We start from the raw sequence: 19,543 nt of genomic DNA, 5'->3' as shown, positions 1-19,543 counted from the left end.
CGCCCTCGTCGTCCCCGTCGTCGTCGCGCTCCAGATCCCGCAGGCTCGCGGGGAACACGAAGGGCGGGGCCATCTCGCCGGCGGGAGGAATGGGGGAAGGCGGGAGGCGGAGGCGCGGAGGGTTTGGCTTCGGGCTGGGAATGGGAAGGGGGGAAGAGGAGTGGGGAGTATTTCGAAATCGGGAGCGGGAGGCGTGAAATTTTGTGAGGGGGGTCGTCGGGTTGGGGTCCCACATGTCACTAGCTGGGTGCCACCGCGCGCCGGTGCTGGTCTGCTGGAGGTCGGATCTACTTTCTCATTTTTCTTTTTTCCCGTTGTACCGCTACCACGTTCTGACGCCTGGGCCCCACAAACAGTGGCGAGTTTGGACTCGTCGTGTCACCTTTGATGGTTCAATAATAAATTCACACTTCGTACCTAACCTCTTTGGAACGCACGATTACATATTGAAAATTGTATGTCGCCTCTTCCATATTGGTAACGTAAAATTTGTACAAACTAGTTATTCGGATGCTCCATGAAAATTTCGCAATAAATTGTTTCCTTACGAGAGAGTGGGGAAAAAGGACAAATAAAGACACATGTTAGAATGAACTTCTCAAACGAAGTGAAAAAAAAATGGCATTCAGGTGAACGTTTAGAATCGTCCGAAATTTAAAGAAAATGAATGATTTCTCTATGAACTATAAAGCCAATCCTATTATCTAAAATGGCATCATAGGAAAAAAATTATGAAATTCACTCATGTGAAATCGCTCTATTTGAAATTGGGTCTACACTTGTACTTGCTCTGCAGACTAAGACCCTGTTCGGCAACCCTCCACTCCCTCACTGCGGAGCGCCGTTCTAGTCACTCCCCAGATTAAAGTTGTATGCCGCTCCGCTCTGGAGCGGAGTTGCGGAGGGGAGGGAGTCCGAACAGGCCCTAATAAGACGTTTTATAGAACACTAAAATGATGAATGCCCTGAACCGCTTCAAACAAAGCGGCACGCGATCCTTCCCCATACCCACAATGTTAGCAAAATCGACTGAGACCAGTGCCAATCCGTTGGCCCTTCGCCATGTGTGTCAACCAAATTGGACCACGCACCCAACAGTGCACATCATGTCTAAGCCGGCTTGAAGATGCAAAGATCCTGACGCGATCACTGTGAGTGGGATCAACAGCCATACACGGCCGGATCACCCCACTTACAAACTACCCCAAGTGGTAGTTGTAGCCTTAATGCACCATAAGGCTCCCTTTCTATCTAGACAGCCTAGTAGTTGTAGGGGCTGTTTAGTTTGAGACTAAATTTGTCTAAGGTTGCCACATCTAAGGTTAGGCAAGTTTGACCAACTTGGATGGGTGTTCGGTTCAAACCACATCTTAGGCAAGCCACACTAGGGTCCTACATCACATACACATACAAAGTGTGGCAAGATTTCCTTAGGCTGGCCAACTTGTTGCTCTCATTTTAAAGAACTAACCTTAGGCAAGTATGGCACCATTATATGACAAAGTGTGGCATGGTTAGGTCTAGAACCAAACAACCACGTAGTGTTTCTTGAAACAAATTCAATCTTTCACCACACACAGTATGGATGAAAAAAAAACAAAATGACAAGATTCCTACCTTCATTCAGAAGAAAATAAATGCCCAGTTAATTAGAGAAAATCATGGAAAACTAAAGAATTCCCCAGTTAATTATGAAAGCTGTCAAAAACCATCACAGACCGCTAAGCTGTACACGAAGAATACCACACACACCACTGCAAGAGGGCCTCATTGAGACAGCACCCAGGCATCATCATCATCACTTCTCTCCTAGAAGGCGTGATCGCCATCCCTAAACCTTGAGCAAACAATTTCAACTTCACTGTGGGTGATCGTCGACTCAACTCACATTGTAGAGGTCATGTGGAGTTTTATGAAGATCCGCGCAAAAACTCGGTCACATGCTACTAGACAGCGCAATTCCAATTACGATGGTGAACGCAAAGCTGGACTAGGCACGGTGGGCGCTGCAGGAGATCACCGAGTAGGCCACCTGCTAGTTGCCTGTCATCGTACGCCACCGAGGCCCCGCCACCGCACCTTCTGCTTCATAGTAACAAACAATGTGAGGCAATCTCGCGGACACACCGGAGAAGAGCGGAATGCATCACCCGTTGTCGCGTCTTTGACATCGCTCCTCCCATCATCATCGGACCCTTCTAGGGAATATTCGGCCAATTTTGGCTACAACGTGTTCTTCATCGACGCTATTGAAGCACCCCACCGGCATCTCACTTGGAAGACTTGGGCCCTTATGCTTCAAGGTCTTCATCTGGCTCGCCCTTCTGAACAAGTGTTGGACGGCTGATCGCCTCGCACGCAGGGGCCTCCCTCATGCTGATTTTGCGTCCTTTTGCGACATGAAGACCAAGGACACGCAACACATACTTGTTGGTTGCTTCTTTTCTCGTCAAGTGTGGCACGAGAGCCTTTCTTGGTGTCGCACCAATGCTAACCTTCCTAGCCTGGAGCTATCTTTCCAGGATTGATGTGTGTTATTGCGTGACCACACTCCCACTACCTTGTGTAAGGGGGTCTCCTCTCTCACCCTACCGACTGTTAGTAGCTTTGGAAGCACAGTGACGAACGCATCTTCGATGGTTTGTGGCCCTCCACTATATATACATCTTGTCCAAGCCATTCAACACGAGGCTAGGCTTTGGGTTAGAGCTGGAGCTAGAGGACTCAACCAACATCCCTTCTACTTCTGTTCTGCTCATGCACTCATCACCGCATCAGGCTGTGTACGTGGTTTTGCGGGTTGCACCTTGTAATTGCTTCACACTCTCCCTATGAGTGCAATGGTACGCAATCTTGCGTATTCAGAAAAAAAGGAACTTCAAAATATGAATTTGTGGCTACAAAAAAAATTGTATGTGCCAGACTCGAAATATCATTTAGTGTCAGTTTAAATGGTTCAAAAAACACTTTGAAAAAGGTTACACACGTGCTAGGAAAATAATGAAGATGTAGAAACAACATGTATTCATCATGACACAAAAAATAAACATAGAACGTACAATAAAAAATACTCCCTTCATTTCAAAATATAGTGCGCCCGCGCTTTCCGGGGTCTAACTTTGACCGTAAATTTAACCAACGAGACTAACTGCGACGAAGGAAAAAAATTATATAATTAAAAACTTCTTTCGAATACGAATTCATTGATAGACAACGGAGTCCCGTCGGAGGTGTGGTATGACTAGTCTCTCATTCTGTTTCGTGCGCATCCCACAACCATGGACTGCACCGCTCCAGGTTTGCTACTTCACTCTTCCTCGCAGCCAACCAGGGCCAGCAGGATGTCCTTGTAGCCGAAGGAGGTGTCGTCGACGACGTCGCAGGTCACGGTGGTCTTGAACCTGGCCCTGTACTCCTCCTTGATCTGCTTCATGTCGATCTCCGCCCGCGACACCACCACCCTCGTCAGCATGTCCTCGTACGTCCCCAGCCCCACCACCGACTCCCTGATCATCTCCGCGAAGTGCTTTTCCGGCGAGGTCAGGCACCAGACGGCGCTCCTGAGCGTCCTGGCGAACTGGCTGCTGCAGCGGCTGTCGATGTCCTCGACGATGTCGGTGCCGTGGTCCTCCCTGTACCGCCGGAGCGTCGCCCGGAGCTGGGGCTTGCTCCGGGTGCTGAGGATCCGCACCACCTCGTCGTGGTGCGGCTGCTTCTTCCGGACGGCCTCCGAGAGCTGCGACGCCTCCAGCCTCGCCACGTCCGCGTCGACGCGGTCACCGCCGTAGCGGTAGGAGCTCACGAGGCTCACCAGCATCTTCCTCAGCGGCTGCTGGAGCGCGGCGCAGGACGCGAGGTCCTCCTCGACGGAGCAGCCGAAGAGGGAGCGGTAGGCGCGCCGGACGGCCACGAGGTGGTCGGGGTCGGACGCGCACGCGACCTCCACCAGCACGGCGAGGTGATCGCCGTCCCCTCGCCGCCGCAGCGCGCCGTGCACCAGGTTCGCGTCCCGCTCCGCCGGGTCCATCGTCCACAGGATGACCGCCTTCTGAGGAAACAAGAGAGCCGAGCGAGCGACGCCGTCAGAGAAACGAAACGCGTCGCGGTTTTCGAAGTTCACCGGTGAGATGCGTGCGTGCGCTGCCGTACCCAGAAGTCGATGGTGACGGGGCAGTACTGGCGGGAGAGCCGCTGGCGGAAGGAGTTGAGGAGCGGCTCCCGGAAGAGGAAGGCGTAGGCGCGGCGGATCGCCGACCGCTGCGCCGCCGTCCTCCCCGCCAGTATGCGCACCAGGGCCTCCTTGTCCGCCCGCCATCCTGCACACGCGCCGAGATCACCATGTCAGCTAGCTGCAAGCGAGCAATGCAGCAACAGGAGACTTGAACCCGGCAAGCAGGAGCGTTGCCTTGGAGCGCCTTCCTGATGCCCTCGGCGTCGTCGGAGGGGGACGGCACCGGGCTGGGGACGACGATGGCGGACATGATCGGCGACGAAAATGCGCGGCAGCCGGCCACGGAAGGTCGATAGATCGTCTTCGAGCCGCTGCAGTGGCCGCCGACGAATTAAGTACGGAGGAATTATATAGGGTGGGACGAGACGGATAAAGAGTCGGAATAAAGTGGATTAATACAGAAATCGTAAAGTATTCTTCACTTGCTGTTCTTCGGTAACGTTATGAGCTTCAGTTGTCGTCACTCCTCACAGAGGGATGTGAACTTGCTTACCCGTTAAGCTTCCTTACGAAACTGCGTTGGAGACCTCGTGTTTGCAACACCAGCAGATCTACAACGTGACCTTCGATTTATTGTTTTGCCAATTGCCACGCTTTAACAAAGTTCCATTACCATCCTGCAACAGAAAGTTCCACAAAAAAGTTGTTCCTTCTGCATTTCTTTTCTTTTCAGTACCATACAGAGCACGGTTGCCACGATATGCGAAAATGAAATTCTGCAAACCTGTCACCCTCTCCCATACAGAGGCCGCTAGGCTGACGGCGGCGGCCGGGCAGCCCGCGTACTCGCGTCCCACTCTCCTTCCTCCCCTGCAGCTGCCCCTGCTGGCATCTTCGCCTCGGTTGCGGCGGCGGCTGCTCGCCTCAAGCCTCAAGCCTAGGGTGCGGCTGCTCATCTGCTCCACACCGGGTCACAAATGGATCTATGTGTGTTGCACGTTGGCTCATGGAGGAGTGGGTGTGGCATGGTGTGTAGGTGTGGGAAATGACCATATCTGGCCTCCTCGTGTACAACAGCTGCGGCGGCAAGGCGGGCGTCATGGTTTTTGGCCGATGGTCTCCAAAGGTGGTCGATGGCTGAGTGCAGCTCTAATCCATTTGGGGCCTTTGGGAGTATCAGTGAGATGCAATTTATGGACAATGACTTGACGTAGAGAATAGAGTCAATTACACCACAGGTTCCTGAACTTGGCAAGAAAAGTTAGTTTGGTGTTAAAACTTGTGACATACATTGAACCGGTGACAAAACTTGGCTTGGGCGTGCATCTACGGTGACAAAACTTGGCTTGGACGTGCATCTACAGTGCTAATCACGTTTTGTATACGCACAACATGCTGCCGAGGCGCGCCAACATTGTGCGGGACCAAATGTCAGTGACCATGAGGCGGGGCGGACGGGTGGCCTAATTTTTACGAAAAATACCCTGGTATTTTTATTTTTTCTCACAAAAAGCCCCTAAATTTTGTCACTATGACAATTACCGCTAGGCTAGCCAGCACACCACGCACCACTTGCTGTAAAAAGTGGGATTTCTACCCCTAATGACCTATAGACAAGGACACATAGGGCTTAATTGGGTTGCAGTCATCGCGGGCCACTTTCATATGTTTTTTTTCATATCATTTGTAAAAAAGTACATATATTAAAAAGATTATACATACAAATAAATGAACTTATTTAAAATAATATTCCTTTACTTATAAAAAATAATTAAAATGATTTTCATGTAATTTTAAAAATGTATTATTATGTAACATAAAGATCATGTAATTCCGAAATATATAATTATTTAAAATAATGTTCATGTAATTCTAAAAATATTGTTATATAAAATAACCTCCACGTAATTCTAAAAATTGTTCTTATGTAAAAGAATGTCAATGTTATCCTATTAAATATTCAGGTATAATTTCAGAATTTTCTTATAGTTAAAATAATATTTACAAATTATAATAGTTTTTGTAAATTATTAAAATATTCCTTTATTATTAATGTATCCCGAAAAATATTGATGTATTTTTGGGCTGTATTCATGCATTCAGATAAATATTCATGTACTCATTTTACGAGAAATATTATTATGTGAACTACTGTTCATGTAATTCTAAAATATATTCAAGCATTATTTAAAAAACAGTTATATAATTTAAATAGTAGATATCAATTATAATAGTATTTATGAATTAAAAACACCATCATGGTAAAAATGGGCCGCGGTCACCGCAGGCCATTTAAACCGCATCTGGGTAATTAGTTTTTTGTTTTTGAGACAAATATTGGTCACTAGATGTGCTATCTCGTAAGTGACTTGGCGTGGTGGCTAGCCCCTTCGGCTTGTTAGGATGAGCTCGCGTGTTTGAACTTTGAACCCCTGACTTTTGCATGTTAGTTTCATTTTTGTACTGTTTCTTGACGGGTGGGCCTCATTGTTTTTTAAGGAAAAAAACAAGGGGCTCTTTTGTGATGATAAAACGGAGTGGTTTTTGCAAAAACCCAGGTCAGACGCTCATCCCTGCCTTTCCGGTCCAGTGGGTCCTAGACCACATTAGCATGTTAAATGTATACAATTATGATTAACACTGTAGATGCACGCCCAAGCCAAGTTGTGTCACCGGTTCAATGTATGCCGCAAGTTTGAGCACCAAACTGACTTTTCTTGCCAAGTTCAAGCACCTATGGTGTAATTGACTCTAGAGAATATGGTTGTATAATGACGGCTGTCGTCTCCCGACGCATGCGGTTGCTGGGATCGTGAAAAGTGGTGGCGATAACACCTAATTGACGTCGATGGTGGTGCTTGTGTGATTGCTTGCTCCTCAGTAGATCGACGGAGCGCCTCAGATTTATTCTAACAAGTGGTATCAGAGTAAGGTTTGATTTGAGGTTCCGGGTGTTAATTCGGCGGTCGAGTCATGCGGCTGGAAAAGATCGATGGAGGCGACGGGAGTTCTGTTTGTGCGAGAAGCAATCGAGGGGCAGCATACATACATCTCGGTGAGGTGCGATTGGCAGCGCCGGCGGGGAGCAGGCAACCCTTGTCAGCGCGTGGGGCAAGAAAACAACGACAGATCGGATCGATACTATCCGAGGCAGTGTGCAAGCGCCGTGTCTCACGCGTGGAGAGCTAGGGCAGCCAGAGGCTCAAGGCCGTAGTGCAGCGCACGGCGGGCCTAGGTGGGGCTGGCCTGTGTGAAGCCGAGGAAGGTCCATGCCCCGTGGACTGAAGGCCATATGCGTCTGCGAGGCTGACATGCAAGCTGGGTATGTGCACCGGCCGAGTTAGTGTCACGGATGGCCATGTTAATCATGAGGTTGCTGGATAAACAAAGGAAGCAAAAGAGCACTAGTCTGGAAAGCTACGACGTGTTGCAGATTGTGGACTTCGAGTGTGCTAATTATTTGTTTGATCTCTCGCTACACGTACGGGCTGCAGGGACTACATCTTGATTGCAGTTTTGTTTCTGCACAACGATTGTATGGCTGGTGGCTGCTTTGGGGCTGAGCCACAGTAAGCAAGCGGGCAGGAGGACACAAGGCGTGATATTTGTTTGGAAAAAAGGGCTTGCTGATACGTGGAGAAGCTAATTCATGGAAAGATAAGAAGAAGGAATTGTGTAGAGAAGGGATCCAGCGGGGTCATGTCTTGCACGAATATTTTCTCTTTCGGTCTAGTATGATGAGGAGCTTCGAGTATCTATGGCGAAGACCGGCGCATAAGGCTTGAAGAACTCTAAAGTGCGACTTGACAGGGATCATGCATACACAGGGCGTCAAAGCATGGCACGAAGATGTGCGGGTCAAAGTGCAACTATCCCTAGGTGGTTTTGGTAATTCCTAACAACATATAGCTCATTGAGCTAATGCTATTTCAAGATTAATATTTCAGGAAAAACTCAATGAATGCCATGGCATTAATGAGGAAAGTGGACCCCTCAAAATAATAAGGACAAAAAGATTGGCTCAAGCTCAAAGCTCAAGACTCTACATTTTATATTTTAGTGATCCAAGATCACATTGAGTCTATAAAAAAAGCCAATACTATTAAGGAGGGATGAGGTGTTGCTTGATGAGGTTCTTGCTTCATAATGCTTAGTGATATGCTCCAAAACCCTCAACTACCTTCCCACATCCACATATGACCTAAACTAAAAGTCAAACTCGGTCCTACCGATTCTTTCTATCCGGCGCCACCGAGTTCAGATGTCATGGCCACTGCCACAAACCTTAGGCAAATCGGTCTCACCGATAGGGATCTCAGTCACACCGAGATGGGATTGTAATCTCTCTGTTTCCCTTCGTAATGTTTCGGTCCCACCGAGATGAGCGATCGGTCCCACCAAGATTGCAATGTAAACTCTCTGTTTTCCTTTTGTAACATTTCGGTCTCACCGAAATGAGCGATCGGTCCCACCGAGTTTACCTGACCAACTCTCTGGTTAGCTTATTACCAAGATCGGTCCCACCGAGTTTGTGTAATCGATCACACCGAGATTACGTTATGCCCTAACTCTAACCATATTGGTCCTACCGAGTTGCATCTCAGTCCCACCAAAAATCCTAACGGTCACTAGGTTTGCTAAATCGGTCCGACCGAGTTTCTCCATTCGGTCTCACCGAGATTGGTAAATTATGTGTAACGGTTAGTTTTTGTGTGGAGGCTATATATACCCCTCCACCCACTCTTCATTCGAAAAAGAGCCATCAGAACATACCTACACTTCCAATACACATTTTCTGAGAGAGGACCACCTACTCGTGTGTTGAGGCCAAGATGTTCCATTCCCACCATATGAATCTTGATCTCTAGCCTTCCCCAAGTTGCTTTCCACTCAAATCTTCTTTCCACCATATCCATATCTTGTGAGAGAGAGTTGAGTGTTGGGGAGACTATAATTTGAAGCACAAGAGCAAGGAGTTCATCATCAACACACCATTTGTTACTTCTCGGAGAGTGGTGTCTCCTAGATTGGCTAGGTGTGACTTGGGAGCCTCCAACAAAGATTGTGGAGTTGAACCAAGGAGTTTGTAAGGGCAAGGAGATCGCCTACTTCGTGAAGATCTACCGCTAGTGAGGCAAGTCCTTTGTGGGCGATGTCCATGATGGGATAGACAAGGTTGCTTCTTCGTGGACCCTTCGTGGGTGGAGCCCTCCGTGGACTCGCGCAACCGTTACCCTCCGTGGGTTGAAGTCTCCATCAACGTGGATGTACGATAGCACCACCTATCGGAACCACGACAAAAACATCCGTGTCTCCAATTGCGTTTGAATTCTCCAAACCCTTCCCTCTACATTCTTGCAAGTTGCATGCTTTACTTTCCGCCGCTCATAGACTCTTGCATGCTTGCTTGAATTGTGTTAAGATTGCTTGACTTGTGCTAAGATAGCTAAAATCTGCCAAAGACTAAAATTGGGAAAATGATAGATTTTTATTTGGTCAAGTAGTCTAATCACCCCCCTCTAGACATACTTTCGATCCTACAAGTGGTATCAGAGCTTTGGTTTCCATTTGCTTTGATTTCCATAAATTTTGGTGGTCATAGCCTTGGTTTCACAACCTAGGAGAGTATGGCTTCTAGTAAGGGAAATTATCACCGTAGAGGTCCTACTTTGATGGCACTAATTTTGCTAATTGGAAGCATAAGATGAAAATGCATATTCTTGGACATAACCCCACCGTTTGGGCTATTGTATGTGTTGGCTTGCAAGGTGAATTCTTTGATGGGAGAGAACCGAATCGTGAAGCTACCGCAGACGAGTTGAAGATGCTACAATACAATGCTCAAGCTTGTGATATCCTCTGCAACGGATTGTGCCCTGAAGAATTCAACAAAATCAGCCGTCTTGAGAATGCAAAGAAAATTTGGGATACTTTGATTGACATGCATGAAGGTGCCGACTCCGTCAAGGAATCCAAGTTGGATGTGCTTCAAAATCAACTTGACAAGTTCAAAATGAAGGATGGTGAAGGTGTCGCTGAAATGTACTCTAGGCTTGCTCTTATCACAAATGAGATTGCCGGCTTAGGAAGTGAAGAGATGACCGACAAATTCATCGTCAAGAAGATCCTAAGAGCCTTGGATGGAAAATACGATACCGTATGCACATTGATACAAATGATGCCAAATTACAAAGATCTCAAGCCAACGGAAGTCATTGGAAGAATTGTTGCTCATGAGATGTCACTCAAGGATAAGGAGGAGCTCCATAACAAGTCAAGTGGTGCTTACAAAGCCTCATGTGAAGCCCCCACATCATCAAGTGAGAAACAAAACTTCAATGAAGAATTGAGCCTAATGGTGAAGAACTTCAACAAGTTCTACAAGAGTAGAAGCAAGGAGAGAAGTTCCAAGTCAAGGTCCTACAATGACAAAAGATCTTCTAGTCGAGAGCGAAACTGCTACAATTGTGGAAGACCCGGACACTACTCCAATGAGTGTACAGCTCCCGACAAGAGAAGAGAAGATTCCCCCAAAAGAAGAAGTAGGAGAGAAGAATCACCATCAAGGGAGAGAAGGAGTAGGGATGATCGATATGAACGAAGACCCTCACAGAGAAGCAAGGATTCGGAAAGGAAGGACAAGTCATCAAGGAGCTACACAAAACGAAGACATCAAGCTCATGTTGGTGAATGGGTATCCGGCTCCGACTTCGACAATGACTCCGAGAGAAGCTATCACTCCGACTTCGAATATACTCAAGATGAAGGTGTTGCCGGACTAGCACTTGTGTCAACCAACTCCTATGACATATTTGATTCACCAAATGAAGGAATTGGAAGATGCTTCATGGCCAAAGGTCCAACGGTATCACACCTTGAGTATGTTGATTTCAATATTGATGAAGATGACTTGTTAGGTGATGATGAGTTACTTGTTGACAACTATAGTGATGAATACTATGATGAAATGAATGACAATGATAAGGAGAAGATTGAGTCTCTAACTAAAGAACTAAACACTCTTAAGTTAGCTCATGAAACTATCTTAGGAGATCATCGAGAACTTTTAAGGACTCATCAGAAATTATGTTTTGAGAAGCTCAATCTTGAGCAAGAGCATGAGTTCTTAAAGGCAATCAATGATGATCTCCGCAACAAAAGTTCTTCTTACATTGCCAAGCGTTTACTCTTATCCACTTGCATGCCTCAAGTCAAGTCTAGTAACAAGAACAAGAAAGATTCTTCTTCTAGTAGTAACAATGATCATGCTAAATCCAATGTTGTTACTTCTAGTAGTTCTCTTGATTCCACTAATGATTCTCTTAGCCAAGTTACACTTGAGCAAGAAAATAGCTTATTGAAGGGAATTATAGAGAAAGGTGTTTACAAGAGCCTTGCCGGGAGTAAGCAATTCGAGGAAATTGTACGCAAGCAAGGAAGGCACCGGAAGAATCAAGGTATTGGTTTTGAACGAAAGTTCAATGCCAATGGAGTTGAGTGGGAAGAAGATCAATACCCCAAGATGAAGTTTGTTCCTCAACAAGAGAAGTATGATCCTACTTCTTCCAAAGGGACACAAGCTCAAGATGATCTTCCACCACATGACCACAAGCAAAAAGGCAAGGACAAGCTTCAAGAGGAAATTGATGCATTTGAAGAAGCTCCTAAGGCCTTGGTCAAGTGGGTTCCCAAGACTACATCAAGTTCCACTTCATCAAGTACAACTACAACTCTGAGGATTCCCATCAAGATGGTGTGGATCCCGAAGAAGAAGAACTAGAGAGTTCTTGAGGGTGACTCCGCCGACATACTTCACTCTTATCATTTTGGCAAGAACGAGTGCAATCAACTTCCACATCTTGTACTAGTTCAAGGAGTCACAAACCCTCTTGTTGGTAAGACAAGGGACAAGGTAACCTAAAGCTTTCATAGACATCATCTTGTGTGTGCATCACTCTATGTCTATGGATATCCTTGTTTGTTCCTTGTGGGACTAACCCGTGTAGGTATTGAAAGTGCAACTCACTCCAAAGGATAGCTCCAAATGATCTACATCAACATAGAGCATCCACATCTTCAACACCTACATGCAGTCATCATTGACAAAACCCAAGGTTAGTTTATCCCTCTTAAGGGGGATCTCACATCTAGGGGGAGCTTTACTCTAACAATTGAGTTAAAGCAACTCTAATGGTGTGAACACAACAACGCTTTATGTAAAAGTGGTAACCCCACTTGTGCTTAAACGATGAGTATGACCTATGATCAAATGTTCTCATTTGACTCCTAAGTTAATATACTCATATATAGATGACCTAGTCATCGCCAAATTGCTTGATAGATGCTAGAATTGTTTGTGCATGCTTTGCCACATATTTCAATTGCCATTTTATTGTGTGAGCATGTTGGTTGCATAATTTACTCATTCGAGGACATCCACTTGTTGTTTTGATTGATTGGTTTCCTTTTCTTTTGGCCAAGTGGATGGACAAGAATGCCTAAGAACCTTCTCTAGCTATCTATGCTTTTCTCGTCTCAAACTCTATTCATGCTGCATCACAAAAATTGATCAAGTCAGATTCAAACCACTCTGTGTGAGGAGCACTCGGAGTCCCCAATTCGTCATAGACTTAAACTTCCAAAACTTCTTTCTGCATTTCGGTCTGACCGATTCACCCATTTCGGTCATACTGAGATCACTAAGTCGATCTAGGTTTTCAACCTCGGTGCAACTGATTCAAACTTTTCGGTCACACCGAGTTTCAGTAACTGCTTGCAGTTATGAATCTCGGTGCCACCGAGTTGTTCCACTCGGTCACACCGACAGGGTCGGGCTATATATACCCACGGGTCAAATTTTGGGGAACTTTCCGAACCTCCTCGACCCGCGCTTAGCCCGCTCTGCCTCCTGGGTCTCCGGATCGTCCTCCTCGTCACCAGCCACCTCCTATCGCTGGTCTCCGCCGCCGTCAACGGGAATTATCCCCGCCGTTGCCGCCATAGCGAGTTCATCACCGAACTAGGGTACGAACTCGATCATTGTGCTATCCTTATCTGATTCCTAGCACATTGTGTTCGCCATGTATCTTGCCATGACTGAGATCATTCTATCCAGTCAAAACACTCCATAGTTTAGTCGTGATTTGAAAATTTAGGGTTAGGTTTCTGCCGAAACCATCTCGGACCCACCGAGTTGTGGAAGTCGGTACCACCGATTCGGCTTAGGCCATTGCACATATGATTCTCGGTCTGACCGAGAATTGCAAATCGGTGTGACCAAGTTCAGGACTTTGTGAAACCCTAGCAGTCTCGGTGCCACCAAACTGTGACTCGGTCTGACCGAGTTCACTAGTTTAGGTTCCAAAAGCTGCTTCGGTATCACCGAGTTTACAAATCAGTTGATCTGAAATGCTTTCTGTGGAAAACTAAAACTAAGTTTTTGATTCATCCTTTTGCAAAAACCTCTGCATTTTGTGATGCTCGTCTACTCTATCTCATCTATATCTATTCACAGGGTCTGCTGTCAGTGTTTGCAATATGTCTGATCAGAGTGACAGCCAGAACAAGTCAGAGGAGCAGGTTCACTTGAGTGAGGGCACTAGTCCCTCTAGCAGCTCAGATGATGGTAGCAGGAGCACCCCAAGCAACTTACCCAAAGCTGCCACCAGGGCAAGCAAGAAAAGAACCTCAGAGTCAGAGGATGAGGACTATGTGGCTGAGGAAGAAGAAACCACCTCAAAGAGGAAAGTCCTAAAGAAGGAATATGGCACAACTGCTGCCACCAAGCCAGGCATGAAGCAAAAGGTTCCTGCCAAGAGAGCTCCAATGTCTAAGGCCAGAGCTTCTACTCAAGAGACTTTGGGATCTGCACCCAAAGAGCAGGTTGTGGCAGAGAAGAAGAGGAAAGAGAGGGTCAAGAAGACCACTGCCAGAGTGCTTGGGAGATCCTCAATCATGAGAGATTCTGAAGAGGAAGAGGAAGAAGATGCTGCACCAGCACCCAAAGCTCGGAAGCTTATGGGTGATGCCATCAGGGCAGGGGCTGTTCCATCTAAGCCTAAGACTGCTCCTAAGGCTGCTGCTCCAGCTCCAAAGCCAAAACCAAAGAGAAGCACCAGAAACATCCCTGCTGAGGAGAAGAACAAGGCCCCAGTGCCTGAAGCTGAAATGGAAGAAGATGATGAGTCACATGCCTTGAGGAAGTTGAAGCCAAAAATTCCAGATCACAATGATGCTCATCCAGTAGCTGAGAACATGAAGATAAGGAAGGACTCAGGTCTAAGGCTATGGAGAGAGTCTGATCCATATGCCACCAGGAGAAGGACTGCTGTGGACTATAGGTTCCATACAAAGGAACAACAGGACTTCTATGAGACCATCTTGCTTGACAAGAAACCAATAGTGTGTGACATGAGATGGGTCGACTGGGACTACATCAAGGAGAATGATGAACATTATCCAGGTGTGTATGACAGTTCCAAGGCTTGTGGAGTTGATGAGTTTGTGGCTCAGAAGCTCACAAAATGGAATGATGAGCTTATCATGCAGTTCTACTCCACAGCTCACTTCTACCCAGATGGAAGGATTGTCTGGATGTCTAAGGGTACGAGGTACCAGTCAACAGTTGCAGAATGGGCGAAGTTGATCAATGCTCCAGAAGAGAGTGAAGATGACTTGGACGTCTATGCCAAGAAGAAGAAGGATCACAACTCCATGGCACACATGTACAAGGAGATCCCAGATGCTGCTCTTGAGACACATAAGTTTGGATTTGTACATTACCTTCTGTCAGGCTTGCCTACTATCAACTGGATCCTCAGGCACACTCTCTTGCCAAAGTCAGGTGATCACAAGATGATCAGAGGCCATGCAATAAACTTGATTCACATCTTTGATGTCCCACAGAAGTTCAAAGTCATGAGCCTCATAGTGGAAACCATAAAGAGGATAGCTGCAGATCAGAAGAGGAGTTGTGGGTATGCCCCACAGATCCAGGAGCTGATTAACTCCAAGATGGGCACTGGCACATATCTGCTGGACAAGGAGCACATGCCTATCTATCTAGACTTTGAGGACAACACTGTGGTGATGGATGAAGATGAACCATCTTCTGTGCACGCACAAGCCAAGAAGGAGAAGGCAAAGGCTGAAAAGGCTGCAAGGATGCCAACTACTGAAGAAGCATCTCAGTATCTTCTGAAGAGCAAGCAAGATCAACTTGGCTACTTGATTGCCTCCACTCTGAGGATTGAGAAGGGACTAGCCACCCTGACTCAAAACCAGGAGAGCCTGGAAAGGATCGTGGAGCAGAAGTCCTATGACTTGGATGTGAAGGTAACTGAGATCCAGTCTGTTGTGGAGCAACTTCAGGATGATATGCAGGAGAGGAAGGGCAAGACAACCACTGATGCATTTGCCAGAGTGCCTAGAGCTCAAAGATCTGCTGCAGTGCCTGTTCCAGACACCAGAGCCACTTCATCTGCACCAGCTACAACTTCAGTGCCACCAGCTCCAGCACCTACTCCATCAGCTCCATCTACATCGACTGAAGCCTTCGTTCTTGGAGTTATCCGGACACCACCACCCGAAGACCAAGCCTGAGAGATGATTTAGTGCTATGCATTTTCTAGGAATTTTTTGGTAACTTGTTGCCAAAGGGGGAGAAAAATGTATAGATCATAGGCTTCGAGAGAGAGCGTTGCTTTTTATTCTCTCTTGCTTTTGTGGTTGAACTTTATTTGCTTGTTTGAGATACTTTTTGTTTGTGTGATACTTGGATGATCATGTGCTTGATCATGCTACCTTAATGCTTGTTGGTTGACATTATCTTTTTATCCCTATATGATCATTCACTTTGCTTGGTGATGAGTGCATGTATTTAATTATTATCATTTTGAGCGCTCCACCAAGATGTATGTGACATGGAAGAGTAACCCATGAGCCTATTTTGCAGTCCAAAGCAAATCATAAACTATGCACAAATTTAGGGGGAGCTCTTGCTTTTCACATACTTCTCAAAGCGACAATGTTTTTCACTCTTATTATCATTTGTCGAAGCTTTGATCTATATGTTGTCATCAATTACCAAAAAAGGGGAGATTGAAAGTGCAACTATCCCTAGGTGGTTTTGGTAATTCCTAACAACATATAGCTCATTGAGCTAATGCTATTCCAAGATTAATATTTTAGGAAAAACTCAATGAATGGCATGGCATGGATGAGGAAAGTGGACCCCTCAAAATACTAAGGACAAAAAGATTGGCTCAAGCTCAAAGCTCAAGACTCTACATTTTATATTTTAGTGATCCAAGATCACATTGAGTCTATAGGAAAAGCCAATACTATCAAGGAGGGATGAGGTGTTGCTTGATGAGGTTCTTGCTTCATAGTGCTTAGTGATATGCTCCAAAACCCTCAACTACCTTCCCACATCCACATATGACCTAAACTAAAAGTCAAACTCGGCCCCACCGATTCTTTCTATCCGGCGCCACCGAGTTCAGATGTCATGGCCACTGCCACAAACCCTAGGCAAATCGGTCTCACCGATAGGGATATCGGTCACACCGAGATGGGGTTGTAATCTCTCTGTTTCCCTTCGTAACGTTTCGGTCCCACCGAGATGAGCGATCGGTCCCACCGAGATTGCAATGTAAACTCTCTGTTTTCCTTTTGTAACATTTCGGTCCCACCAAAATGAGCGATCGGTCCCACCGAGTTTACCTGACCAACTCTCTGGTTAGCTTATTACCAAAATCGGTCCCACCGAGTTTGTGTAATCGGTCACACCGAGATTACGTTATGCCTTAACTCTAAGCATATCGGTCCTACCGAGTTGCATCTCAGTCCCACCAAAACTCCTAACTGTCACTAGGTTTGCTAAATCGGTCCGACCGAGTTTCTCCATTCGGTCTCACCGAGATTGGTAATTGTGTGTAACGGTTAGTTTTTGTGTGGAGGCTATATATACCCCTCCACCCACTCTTCATTAGAAAGAGAGCCATCAGAACATACCTACACTTCCAATACACACTTTCTGAGAGAGAACCACCTACTCATGTGTTGAGGCCAAGATATTCCATTCCCACCATATGAATCTTGATCTCTAGCCTTCCCCAAGTTGCTTTCCACTCAAATCTTCTTTCCACCAAATCCATATCCTGTGTGAGAGAGTTGAGTGTTGGGGAGACTATCATTTGAAGCACAAGAGCAAGGAGTTCATCATCAACACACCATTTGTTACTTCTTGGAGAGTGGTGTCTCCTAGATTGGCTAGGTGTCACTTGGGAGCCTCCGACAAAGATTGTGGATTTGAACCAAGGAGTTTGTAAGGGCAAGGAGATCGCCTACTTCGTGAAGATCTACCGCTAGTGAGGCAAGTCCTTCATGGGCGATGGCCATGATGGGATAGACAAGGTTGCTTCTTCATGGACCCTTCGTGGGTGGAGCCCTCCGTGGACTCGCGCAACCGTTACCCTCCGTGGGTTGAAGTCTCCATCAACGTGGATGTACGATAGCACCACCTATCGGAACCACGACAAAAACATCCGTGTCTCCAATTGCGTTTAAATTCTCCAAAACCCTCCCTTTACATTCTTGCAAGTTGCATACTTTAATTTCCGCTGCTCATAGACTCTTTGCATGCTTGCTTGAATTGTGTTAAGATTGCTTGACTTGTGCTAAGATAGCTATAATCCGCCTGTCGGTGTCAAAACCAGCGGATCTCGGGTAGGGGGTCCCAAACTGTGCGTCTAAGGCGGATGGTAACAGGAGGCAGGGAACACAATGTTTTACCCAGGTTCGGGCCCTCTTGATGGAGGTAAAACACTACGTCCTGCTTGATTAATATTGATGATATGGGTAGTACAAGAGTAGATCTACCACAAGATCGGAGAGGCTAAACCCTAGAAGCTAGCCTATGGTCTGATTGTATGTTATAGTTGTTGTGTCCTACGGACTAAACCCCCCCGGTTTATATAGACACCGGAGAGGGTTAGGGTTACACAAGGTCGGTTACAAAGGAGGAGATATCCATATCCGTATTGCCTAGCTTGCCTTCCACGCCCAGTAGAGTCCCATCCGGACACGAGACGAAGTCTTCAATCTTGTATCTTCATAGTCTAACAGTCTGGCCAATGGAGATAGTCCGGCTGTCCGGAGACCACCTAGTCCAGGACTCCCTCAGTAGCCCCTGAACCAGGCTTCAATGACGATGAGTCCAGCACGCAGTATTGTCTTCGGCATTGCAAGGCGGGTTCCTCCTCCGAATACATCACGGAAGAATTTGAATACAAGGATAGTGTCCGACCCTGCAAAATAAGTTCCACATACCACCGTAGAGAGAATAATATTTCCGCAAATCTAATTTGCTGACTTGTTTTGACAACACGACATTATGTCATGGCCCGGTGATTATTCGAACCTTTTCCTTTAACTAGCCCCGCACATAACGCGAGGCAGTTTTTTTGACACGTCTTGTCAAAGCAAAGATCGTGTCCCCTTATCACGGGATTCTCATCAATACGAGCGTGGGTAACCCAACCGCGCCATCGATTATGACGCTTGGGGGATGAGCGAGTTTTACCAGGCTAGTGGGGACGCTCAGTTTCATCCGCCCATATAAAGGGATAAGGATTCACCTTTTCATCCACGCCTTATTCCTCCTTTGCTCATCCGTTTACGCACACTCGAGCTCTAGCGCCCAAGTCCGCACTTCCCACCTCAACCTTCTCCAACCATGTCCGGAGCGGGAGGTAGGTGGATGGTCTCCTCCGTCACGGAGGGAGACATCAAGAAGCTGCGTGGAGCCGGATACTTAGCCGCGAATATTGCGCATCGGCTGCCCGCTGCGGGGCAGATCGTCCCTACCCCGGAACCTCACGAGAGGATAGTTTTCCTCCACCACTTCCTATGCGGACTGGGGTTTCCCCTCCATCCATTCGTCCGTGGTCTCATGTTCTACTACGGGCTGGACTTTCATGATCTGGCCCCGAACTTCGTCCTCAACATTTCGGCGTTCATCGTCGTGTGTGAGGCTTTCCTCCGCATCCGACCCCACTTCGGCCTGTGGTCAAAGACCTTCAATATCAAGCCGAAGGTGGTAGGAGGCCAACAAGCAGAATGCGGCGGAGCCATGGTGGACAAGATGCCCAACGTTATATGGCTTGAAGGCTCCTTTGTGGAGACAATAAAGGGATGGCAATCGGCGTGGTTCTACATCACCGAGCCGCGCGACGCCAAATGGGCGGCAGCCCCCGAGTTTCGATCCGGATTCCCTACACGGCTCACTTCCTGGAAAGAGAAGGGCTTGTCGTGGGGTTCATCGGTGGAGCTGGATGGACTCCAGAAATGTATCCGGAGTATGGCAAGCAA

The 19,543-nt window shown here is 46.9% G+C and overlaps 2 protein-coding genes across 2 annotated transcripts in view; both read right to left on the bottom strand.

The window, feature by feature from the left end:
* Window positions 1–158, bottom strand: part of LOC119357665 (condensin complex subunit 1-like) — a 9,009-nt gene extending 8,851 nt beyond the window's left edge. The window contains exon 1 of the mRNA XM_037624534.1: window positions 4–158. Within this exon, the coding sequence (XP_037480431.1) occupies window positions 4–73 (70 nt within the window). The 5' untranslated portion in view covers window positions 74–158. The remainder of the gene's footprint in view (window positions 1–3) is intronic.
* A 2,854-nt stretch (window positions 159–3,012) lies between these two features.
* Window positions 3,013–4,548, bottom strand: LOC119359043 (annexin D3-like). The gene is made up of 3 exons (XM_037625395.1): window positions 4,406–4,548; window positions 4,150–4,316; window positions 3,013–4,048 (listed from the first exon to the last, which is right to left on the bottom strand). Exons 1-3 carry the CDS (start codon window positions 4,479–4,481, stop codon window positions 3,308–3,310), a joined length of 984 nt encoding a protein of 327 aa, XP_037481292.1. The 5' UTR covers window positions 4,482–4,548; the 3' UTR covers window positions 3,013–3,307.
* Between the last annotated feature and the right edge of the window lie 14,995 nt (window positions 4,549–19,543).

This window comes from Triticum dicoccoides, chromosome 2A, assembly GCF_002162155.2.
Source record: "Triticum dicoccoides isolate Atlit2015 ecotype Zavitan chromosome 2A, WEW_v2.0, whole genome shotgun sequence".
Taxonomy (NCBI): Eukaryota; Viridiplantae; Streptophyta; class Magnoliopsida; order Poales; family Poaceae; genus Triticum; species Triticum dicoccoides.
The sequence above is the reverse complement of the archived record's forward strand: the minus strand, read 5'-3'. Positions and strand labels throughout refer to the sequence as shown.